This window comes from Macaca nemestrina, chromosome 20 (assembly GCF_043159975.1).
Source record: "Macaca nemestrina isolate mMacNem1 chromosome 20, mMacNem.hap1, whole genome shotgun sequence".
NCBI lineage: Eukaryota > Metazoa > Chordata > Mammalia > Primates > Cercopithecidae > Macaca > Macaca nemestrina.
Window position 1 is genome coordinate 58,776,116 of NC_092144.1, and position 10,958 is coordinate 58,787,073.

At 54.4% G+C, this 10,958-nt stretch overlaps 1 protein-coding gene across 2 annotated transcripts in view; it reads left to right on the forward strand.

Moving 5' to 3' along the window:
- Positions 1–10,667, forward strand: part of LOC105478644 (sulfotransferase family 2B member 1) — a 46,994-nt gene extending 36,327 nt beyond the window's left edge. The window contains exons 4-7 of one of the 2 annotated variants that reach the window (XM_011736158.2): positions 2,669–2,795; positions 4,112–4,206; positions 7,758–7,938; positions 10,376–10,667. In XM_011736158.2, coding sequence (XP_011734460.2) covers positions 2,669–2,795; positions 4,112–4,206; positions 7,758–7,938; positions 10,376–10,641 — 669 coding nt within the window. In that variant the 3' untranslated portion in view covers positions 10,642–10,667. The remainder of the gene's footprint in view (positions 1–2,668; positions 2,796–4,111; positions 4,207–7,757; positions 7,939–10,375) is intronic. The other variant, XM_011736157.3, reaches the window with a different exon arrangement.
- Positions 10,668–10,958: the final 291 nt, after the last annotated feature.

A 10,958-nucleotide genomic window follows, 5' to 3' on the forward strand; every position in this document is an offset into this window, starting at 1 on the left:
GGGGTCCAGGGGAGGGGAAGGTGGCTGGACCAGGGTGGCGGTCACGGAGGTATTTTGAAGGCGAGACCAGGAGGATTTGCTGACAGACTGGATGTGGGTGTGAGAGAAAGGGATGAGTCAAGGGTGACTCCAAGGTTTCGGCGGAAGCAACTGTCAGGATTGGGCAACTGGGAAGGGGAGGAGGGAGGGGAGCAGGCGGCGGGGGAAGACACGGGCTCTGCTGCGGCCCATCCCACGTCCAGCGGTGGCTGCTGGTGGGCACAGAAATGCACCCATCGGGATCTCAGGGGAGAGACCTCGGCTGACACGTCCATTTGCAATTCCGTGGCACATATATTCTGTAATTAATCGAAGCCCCAGGACTGGGTGATATGGCCAAGGAATTGAGCTTGGTCAGAGCAGAGAGGGGGACTGCAATCGGGAAGTCCCCAAGACCACCCTCAGGCTCAACAACTTAGCAAAACTCATAGTGTTCAGCAAAGCTGCTGGACTCCCTGGTTACAGTCAATTACAATGAAAGCAAACTTGGAAATCAGGCAAGGGGGCTGGGCGCGGTAGCTCACGCCTGAAATCCCAGCACTTTCAGAGGCCAAGGTGGGCAGTTGATTGAGCCCAGGAATCCAAGACCAGCTGGACAACTTAGTAACACCCATCTCTACAAAAAAAATTAAGAATTAGTTACATGGAGTGGCATGCACCTGTAGTCCCAACTACTTGGGAGGCTGAGGTGGGAGAATCACTTGAGCCTGGGAATTTGAGGCTGCAGTGAGCCATGATTGTGCCACAGGCACTCCAGCCTCAAGGACAGAACAAGACCCTGTTTCTTTCGTGTGTGTGTGTTTTTTTGTTTTGTTTTGTTTTGTTTTTTTTGAGACGGAGTTTCCCTCTTCTTGCCCAGGCTGGAGTGCAATGGCACGATCTCGGCTCACTGCAACCTCTGCCTCCAGGGTTCAAGCAATTCTCCTGCCTCAGCCTCCCAAATAGCTGGGATTACAGGCACCCACCACCATGCCCACCCACAGCGCCCGGCTGACAAGACCTTGTTTCTAAAAAATAAGACTAGGCTGGGCACGGTGGCTCATGCCTGTAATCCCAGCACTTTCGGAGGCCGAGGCGGATGGATCACTTGAGGTCAGGAGTTCAAGACCAGCCTAGCCAACATGGCGAAAACCCGTCTCTACTAAAAATACAAAAATTAGCCAGGCGTGGTGGCACCCACCTGTAGCCCCAGGTACTTGGGAGGTTGAGGCAGGAGAATCACTTGAACCTGGGAGGCAGAGGTTGCAGTGAGCTGAGATCGTGCCACTGCACTCCAGCCTGGGAGACAAAGCGAGACTCCATCTAAAAAAACAAACAAAAAATTCCAAGGCATTAGGAAGTATCTCAGGACCTAGGGCCAAGGGCCAGGCCTTTCCCTGGGCAGAAAGGAATCCTCTATAGCACAGGAATCAGGAGGGAGCCCTGGAGAGCCCCAACGTCATTACAAGGCCTCACACCAGAAGCCACGTTTCTCTAAGTCTGTTTTCATTTAGTTTTTGGTGGATCGGGGGGTGTTTTTTTGTTTGTTTTTTTTGGGTTTTTTTGTTTGTTTGTTTGTTTTTGAGGCAGGGTCTTGTTCTGTCATGTAGGCTGAAATGCAGTGGCATGATCACAGCTCACTGCAGCCTCAACCTCCTGGGCTCGAGTGATCCTCCTGCCTTACCCTCCCGAGTAGCTGGGACCATGGGCACGCACCACCACACTCAGCTAATTTTTGTATTCTTTGTAGAATGGGGGTCTCGTTATGTTGTCCAGGCTGATCTCGAACTCCTGGGGTCAAGTGATCCGCCTGCCTCGGCCTCCCAAAGTGCTGGGATTACAGACGTAAGCCACCGCGGCTGGCCAAGTATTCTTTCTCAGCCTCCTTCCCTTCATGCCTTCGTCATCCCCTCAAGCAATTTCTACAGCCTCCTGTGTGTGGGGCTCTGGGTTAAGGCTCTAGGAACGAGTAAGACCCCGCCTGTCCTCAAGGGGTTCCTCACCCTGTGAGTAACCAACATGGTAAAAGCCCATCTGTATTAAAAATACAAAAATTATCCGGGTGTGGTGGCACGCTCCTGTAATCCCAGCTACTCAGGAGGCTGAGGCAGGAGAATCTCCTGAACCCAGGAGCCAGAGGTTGCAATGAGCTGAGATGGCACCACTGCACTCCAGCCTGGGCAAAACAGAGTCAGACTCTGTATCAAAAAAAAAAAAAAAAAAAAAAAGGCCGGGCGCGGTGGCTCACGCCTGTAATCCCAGCACTTTGGGAGGCCGAGACGGGCAGATTACCGGGTCAGGAGATTGAGACCATCCTGGCTAACGCAGTGAAACCCCGTCTCTCCTAAAAATACAAAACATTAGCTGGGCGTGGTGGCGGGCACCTGTAGTCCCAGCTATTCCGGAGGCTGAGGCAGGATAATGGCCTGAACCCAGGAGGCGGAGCTTGCAGTGAGCCCAGATCGTGCCACTGCACTCCAGCCTGGGTGACAGAGCAAAACTTCATCTCAAAAAAAAAAAAAAAAAAAATTCTGCCCTTAGTCCTTTGTGCTTCAGGGTCAGAAGAGAGGGGTCTCCAGGGCAGGAGGCCTTAGGGACTGGGGTCCCGCCTGCGTCTGACGCCTTCTCCCCTCTCATCATCCGCACGCAGGTGATCTACATGGGCCGCAACCCCCGGGACGTCGTGGTCTCCCTCTATCATTACTCCAAGATTGCCGGGCAGTTAAAGGATCCAGGCACGCCCGACCAGTTCCTGAGGGACTTCCTCAAAGGCGAAGGTGAGGACAGGGCAAAGCCAGGCAGGAGGGGTGGGGAGGAGCCCCAGAGGACCCTGATGGGCAGAGGAGGGACAGAGGAGGGGTAAGAAAGGGAGAGAGGCAGAGACACAGGGCATCAAAAGGAGCAATGGAGACAGAGAGCAGGCAACCAAGAGAAGAAGAGACGGAGGGAGAGAGACCAAGAGACCGAGAGATGCAGGACAAGCAAGGGACAGAGGAGACAGAGACAGAAAGACACTCAGATACAGAAAGACTGAGAGAGAGGGCAACAAAAAAGAGACAGGGGCCCAGCACAGTGGCTCACGCCTGTAATGCCGCACTTTGGCAGACCAAGGCAGGCAGATCACTTGCACTCAGGAGTTCAAGACCAGCCTGGCCAATGTGGTGAAACCCCATTTCTATTAAAAATACAAAAATTAGCCAAGCATTGTGGCATACGCCTGTAATTCCAGCTACTCAGGAGGCTGAGGTGGGAGGATCACTTGAGCCCATGGGGGAGGTGGCAGTGAGCAGAGATCACGCTATTGCATGCTCTTGCACTCCAGCCTGGGCAACAGAGTGAGACCCTGTCTCAAAAAAATTAAATTAATAAATAAGTAAAAAATAAAAAATAGCCTGGACGCGGTGGCTCATGCCTGTAATCCCAGCACTTTGGGATGCCGAGGTGGGCGGATCACAAGGTCAGGAGATCGAGACCATCCTGGCTAACACGGTGAAACCATCTCTACTAAAAATACAAAAAATTAGCCGGGTGTGGCAGGCGCCTGTAGTCCCAGCTACTCGGGAGGCTGAGGTAGGAGAATGGTGTGAACCCAGGAGGCAGAGCTTGCAGTGAGCCGAGATGGTGCCACTGCACTCCAGCCTGGGCGACAAAGTGAGACTCCATCTCAAAATAAATAAATAAATAGAAATTAAAAAATTAAAAAGGAGGTAAGGAAGTAAATGCAGAAAGAGAGACAGAGTCAGAGAGAGACAAGGAGAGATAAGGAAACAGGAGGACACAGGCCCCAGGTACTAAGACAGGCAGCGCCCTTTGGCCACGTGTTCCTTTATCTGCTGCTGTCAGAGACCCTGGCTTTGGAGGGAAATCCAGGTGCGCGGAGGGGGACTGGATGGACAGATGGACAAGAGCACCCCAAGACGGGCAACCAGGGGAGAAGCAGGTTGGAAGAGCCCCCGAACTTGGTGGAGATGTGGGGGCTCTGGGGGCTGGACCTGGGGGTTTGTGGGGCACAGCTAGTTAGACCCATGAGCCCCAGTGGGGCTGGGGGGACCCTGTCACTTGGCCCTCACCCAACTTGTCCCTCTGCCCACAGTGCAGTTTGGCTCCTGGTTCGACCACATTAAGGGCTGGCTTCGGATGCAGGGCAAAGATAACTTCCTATTTATCACCTACGAGGAGCTGCAACAGGTGAGCCCCCAACTCCGCCAGGCGCAGCATCCCCCGCCCGATGCCCTCTGCTCACACCCCACTCTCTCCCCTTCCCGAGGGTCTCAGGACCCCTCCGCTTCCCCATGCAATGCGCCAGCCTCTGGGGATACTGCAGGAACAGAACAGAGGCCCTGAGCCTGTGAGCAAGGACCACAGACAAAATCCCTAAACCACACAGCGAGCTAGCGGGGCAGAGGAGCTAAGGAGCAAAGGCAAGTGGGAAGGAAGACAAGGAATGGGCAGGGGCGAGATTTAACACAGGAGGGTTGGCCGGATGCAGTGGCTCACACCTGTAATCCCAATGCTTTGAGAACCTGAGGCGGGCGGACCCCTTGAGCCCAAGAGGTTGAGGCCACCATGAGCTATGATGGTGCCACTGTACAGCCTGGGCAACACCTCAAAATCCTGTCTCAAAAGAGAGAGAGAGGGCCAGGTGTGGTAGCTCACACCTGTAATCCCAGCACTTTGGGAGCCCAAAGCAGGTGGATCACTTGAGGTTAGGAGTTCGAGACCAGCCTGGCCAACATGGTGAAACCACATCTCTACTAAAAATACAAAAATTAGCTGGGCACAGTGGCACATGCCTGTAGTCCCGGCTACTCAGGAGGCTGAGGCAGGAGAATGACTTGAACCCAGAAGGCGGAGGTTGTGGTGAGCTGAGATCGCACCACTGCACTCCAGCCTGGGCGACAGAGCAAGACCTTGTTCCAAAAAATAGAAAGAAAAAAGATTGAACCACATGAAATGTCTGTATTCAACCAGTCTTTATTTATTTGTATTTATTTAATTTAATTAATGTATTCAGTTTTGAGACAGAGTTTCGCTTTTGTTGCCCCGCCAACCAGTGTTTATCTTAAGACGGTAATTTTGGCTGGACATGGTGGCTCATGCCTGTAATCCCAGCACTTTGGGAGGCCAAGGTGGGCAGATCACCTGAGCTCAGGAGTTCGAGACCAGCCTGGCCAACATGGTGAAACCCTATCTCTACTAAAAATACAAAAAAATTAGCCGGCCATGGTGCGGGCACCTGTAGTCCCAGCTACTCGGGAGGCTGAGGCAGGAGAATCGCTTGAACCCGGGAGCTGGAGGTTGCAGTGAGCCGAGATCACACCATTGCACTCTAGCTGGGTTATAGAGCAAGACTCTGTCTCCAGGAAAAAAAAAGGTAATTTTATACGGTTTTCCCAAATGTTGTTATTATTCCTATTTTATCGATGAGGAAACTGGAGGTTTGTAATTTCAGAGAGGGTTGATAACTTGCCCAAGGCATATGGCTCTTGCCTGCAGACTCCGTGGTTATTTTTTTCCACCCTGGTAACTTTCTTTTAATGGAAAGCTCCAGAAAAGGTGTTGGTACTACTCCTCCCCCTCTTTTCCAGCAAGCTTTCTTCTCCAAACCCAGAACTGGGCCACAGAGCCTAACAGCTTCTGGGCTGCTCCTGGGTGTGAGGTGCCGCCCACATGTTAAAATTTCTGGGACACGTCAGTGGTTCAAGAAGATAAAGAGATGGAAGGTTATGAAACCAGGAATGACCTGGAAAATAGGAGCCGTGGGGTTGGCGGAGCTGACCAGAGGGCTGACCGTGCTGGGCGCTACGTATCAAAAGGCAGCGATGGCCGGGCACGGTGGCTCATGCCTGTAATCCCAGCACTTTGGGAGGCCGAGGCAGCTGGATCACTTGAGGTCAGGAGTTTGAGATCAACCTGGCCAACGTGGTGAAACCCTGTCTCTACTAAAAATACAAAAATTAGCCGGGCATGGTGGCACATGCCTATAATCCCAGCTACTTTGGAGGCTGAGGCAGGAGAATCACTGGAACCCAGGAGGTGGAGGTTGCAGTGAGCTGAGATCACGCCACTGCACTCCAGCCTGGGCGACAGAGAGAGACACAGTCTCGTAATCCCAGCACTCTGGGAGGCCGAGGTTGGCAGATCACCTGAGCTCGGGAGTTTGAGACTACCCTGACCAACATGGAGAAACCCTGTCTCTACTAAAAATACAGAATTAGCCAGGCATGGTGGCGCACGCCTGCAATCCCAGCTACTCAAGAGGCTGAGGCAGGAGAATCACTGGAACCCAGGAGGTGGAGGTTGTGGTGATCCGAGATTGCACCATTGCACTCCAGCCTGGACAAAAAGGGTGAAACTCCGTCTAAAAAAAAAAAGCAGAGGGGCAAAGGGGAGGACTAAGGGCTCCAGGAACCTGAGCTCCTCTCTGGCTGTGTGACCTTGGACAAGTGTCTCTCCCTCTCTGGGCCTCTCTTTACCAATTGAGATAATGACATTTCCCTTGCAAAGCTGATGGTGGGATCGGCACAAATGTATGGGGGGCTTGGATCAGAGCTTGGTACATACTAGACACTCAGTAAGGAAGGTGATATTTGAGCTGCAGCCATGGCAGTGGCCCTTCTGGAAGCCCCGTGCCAAGGCCTGGAGGGAGGAATGTGTGGGGAATGGTGAGTCCCAGAAGGAGAGGGTGGGACAGGTATTGGAAGAGCTGAGACCAGACCACATCTGCTCTTTTTTTTTTTTTTTTTTTTTGAGATGGAGTCTCGCTCTGCCACCCAGGTTGGAGTACAGTGGTGAAATCTCAGCTCACTGCAACCTCCACCTCCCAGTTCAAATGATTCTCCTGCCTCAGCCTCCCGAGCACCTGGATTACAGGTGCTTGCCACCATGCCCGGCTAACTTTTGTATTTTTAGTAGAGATGTGGTTTCACCATGTTGGCCAGACTGGTCTCCAACTCCCGACCTCAAGTGATCCGCCCGTCTCAGCCTCCCAAAGTGCTAGGATTACAGGCGTGAGCCACTGCACCCGCCCCACTTCTGTGCTTGAAAGCTGGGTCTGGGTCTGGGTCTGGGTCTGGGACTCTGTCCCAGGGCACTCGGGAGCCACAGAAGAGTTGGGAGCCAGTGAGGAGCAGGGTCAGTTTGGGTGTGGGGGATGAGCTGGAGGGGGATGAAGACTGGAGGCAGGGAGGTTATAGAGCAGCAGTCTGGGGCATGGGTCCAGGAAGGAGAGGATGAGGCCTGAGCAGTGCTAGGCTACAAGGGCACAGAGGAGGGGACATGGCAAGGGGAGGCAGGTGGGAAGGGACAGGTCTGATGACGGGACAGAGTTTGGGGGTGAAGGGTACCCAGAGAGGGAGGCCAGGCTCCTAGGTGGATGGGATCCTGCACTGGGAGCTGGGGGAGGAGCAGGTTTGAGATGTAGACCAGCCAATGCCTGTCTCTAACCAAAGGAAGGTGATTCCGGATAAGGTGATGCTCTGACCTCTGACCCTGCTGTGACCTCTGCCCCAAGCCCACCTATTCCCTCCCACCTAGAGAACCGTCCAAAGACAGAAACTGCAAAAACCCTTAGAGGCAATATAGCCCAACCCCTCAGCTTGGAGCTGGGGAAACTGAGGCAAAGAGGCAGCGTCCCTCAGGCAGCCCTGGGTTAGGACCCAGACGTGCAGACCCCAGGTTCCATGCTCCTTCCTTGGCCAAGTGCCCTCCCTCTGCTGACCCGTCTCCCCTGCCTGCAGGACTTACAGGGCTCCGTGCAGCGCATCTGCGGGTTCCTGGGCCGTCCGCTGGGCAAGGAGGCACTGGGCTCCGTCGTGGCACACTCGACCTTCGGCGCCATGAAGGCCAACACCATGTCCAACTACACACTGCTGCCTCCCAGCCTGCTGGACCACCATCGCGGGGCCTTCCTCCGGAAAGGTGCGGGGGCTTTGGGGTTCGGAGCCCACTAGGCCACTGCCTGGCTGTGTGACCTGGGAGAGTTACTTAACCTCTCTGGGCCTCAGTTTCTCACCCAGTTGTAACATTGGGTGAACAGGGTCACTGTGGCCCCAGGGTTGATCACGCACAGGGCTTAGCACTGGCTTGGCACACGTGCCAGCCACCCGAGGCGTCCCCACCCAGAGAACTCCCAATGAGAGCAAAACGTCCAGGAGTACTGCCAACGCCAGGTCTGCCCGAGAGAGGAGATCTAGAATCTTCACAAATCCCCCTCCACGGCCATGTTCACGGCAGAAATACTCAAACTTTGGGTTATGGGGTGCAGGCGGCAGCGCAGTTGTTTCCTCTTCCTGCTGTAACGAACACCGCAAACTCCATGGCTCAAAACGACACACGTTTACTCTTTTTTTTTTTTTTTTTTTTTGAGATGGAGTCTCACTCTGTTGCCCAGGCGGGCTGGAGGTTGCAGTGGCGCAATCTCGGCTCACTGCGACCTCCGCCTCCCCGGTTCAAGCGATTCTCCTTCCTCAGCCTCCTTGAGTAGCTGGGACTACAGGCACCCGAAACCACATCTGGTTAATTTTTATATTTTTAGTAGAGACGGGGTTTCACCATGTTGGTCAGGATGGTCTCAATCTCCTGACCTTGTGATCCACCCATCTCAGCCTCCCAATGTGCTGGGATTACAAGTGTGAGCCACCACGCCCGGCTTTTTTTTTCTTTTCTTTTTTTTTTTTTTTTTTTTTTGAGATGGAGTCTCGCTCTGTCCCCAAGGCTGGAGTGCAGTGGCTCAATCTCAGCTCACTGCAACCTCCACCTCCTGGGTTCAAGCGATTCTCCTGCCTCAGCCTCCTGAGCAGCTGGGATTATAGGCATGCGCCACCATGCCTGGCTAATTTTTGTATTTTTAGTAGAGAGGGGGTTTCACCATGTTGGCCAGGCTGCTCTTGAACTCCTGACCTCGAGTGATCTGCCCGCCTCAGCTTCCCAAAGTGCTGGGATTACAGGTGTGAGCCACGGTGCCCGGCCCCTGTTTTTTTAAATATGTTTTTAATAAGGACAGGGGTCTTGCTATATTGCCCAGGCTGGTCTCAAAGTCCTGGGCTCAAGCAATCCTCCTGCCTCAGCCTCCCAAAGTGCTGAGATTACAGGTGTGAGCCACCGCGCCTGGCTGCATGTACTTTCTTAACATTTCTGGAGGTCAGGAGTTGGGCTAAGGTCTGTCTCCCTGGGCTAAGCTCAAGGTGTTAAAAAGGACATATTTCTTCTGAAGGCTCTAGGGGAGAATCTCTTGCCTCACCTTCTCAGTTGTTGACCCACCTGCATTCCGAGGCTCATGGCCTCTTCCTCCATCTGCCAAGCCACCAGAGAAGCATCTTCTTCTTTCTTTTTTTTTTTTTTTGAGACAGAGTCTCTGTCACCCAGGCTGGAGCGCAGTGGCGCGATCTCGGCTCACTGCAACCTCCGCCTCCCGGGTTCAAGCGATTCTGCTGCCACAGCAGAATCCCTGAATCCTATCAGCCCCAGGTTTCCAGGTGAGGGGTGATGCCCTGGTGATAGCCCCACAGTGAGAAAACTGAGGCTTGGACTGGGTGCAGTGGTTCATGCCTGTAATCCCAGCGCTTTGGGAGGCCGAGGCAGGTGGAGCACCTGAGGTCAGGAGTTTGAGACCAGCCTGGTCAACATGGTTAAACGCCATCTCTACTAAAAATATAAAAATTAGCCGGGTGTGGTGGTGCACGCCTGTAATCCCAGTTACTCGGGAGGCTGAGGCAGGAGAATCGCTTGAATAGGAGGTTGCAGTGAGCCGTGATCACACCACTGTACTCCAGCCTGGGCGACAGAGCGAGACGCCATCTCAAAAAGAAAAAAAAAAAAATAGAAAACTGAGGGTTGGAGGGTTGCTGAGGCTTGCGTGCTGCGCCAGTCCGCAAATTGGTTGCCAGCCCTGAGCACAGTGCCTGCAGAAGGGTGTCCCTTTCATGTCCCAGCAGTAATGGCTGCAGCACGGAGTGTTGTGGGGGCATTGAGACAGGAGGCCTTGTTCTAGCAGGGGAGGTTTGGGACTGGTCGCAGAGGAGGTGACACAAGCTGTAAGGTGGGCAGGAATTCGGGGTTGGAGACAGAGGTTCTAGGCAGAGACTTAAAGGGTCCGGGATAAAGGGGAGGACTGACAGGAAGCCTGCAGTAGCAGAGGCAGTGAGGGTGGAGGTGAGAACGGTGCCAGGTGACAGGCCAAGACTCTGCCACCATAGGACACAAAGGGAGCAATGTGGAGGGTGGGGAGGATGGTGTTTCTGGCAAAGGGAACACCTCGCCAAAGGCCGGGAGGGGTAAAGAGGGTGCTGGAATGTTGGAGGTAGGGGCACGGTGCTCCCCAGAGGCTTCTCACCCCCTGGCGCGCCCTCCCCTCCAGGGGTCTGCGGCGACTGGAAGAACCACTTCACGGTGGCCCAGAGCGAAGCCTTCGATCGTGTCTACCGCAAGCAGATGCGGGGGATGCCGACCTTCCCCTGGGATGAAGACCCGGAGGAGGACGCCAGCCCGGACCCTGAGCCCAGCCCCAATCCTAAGCCCAAGCCCAGCCTTGAGCCCAACAGCCTGGAGCCTGAAACTAGACCCAACTCCAGCCCCAGCCCCAACCCTGGCCAGGCCTCTGAGCCCCCGCACCCGCGACCCTGAGAATAAACACGTCGCTTCTGCTCAGGTTCCTTGATGCGCTGTGGTGGGGCATGCAGCGGGGCGTGGAGAATCCTCACCACGCCAAGGCTTCCAGAGGCCGGGTTTCCCGACTCAGAGTCCTGCCCAGAGGCAAAGGTGCTGCAGGAACCCAGCGCTGGGCTTTCCCGGGCTGGGGGCCTGATCCCGTCTGAGGTAGAAGGGGACTGGGGGCCTGGACTCCCGGGTCTGAGGGAGGAGGGGCTGGGTTATGGACTCCCGGGTCTGAGGGAGGAGGGGGCTGGGTTATGGACTCTTGGATGCAGAGCCAGGCTGTGGTA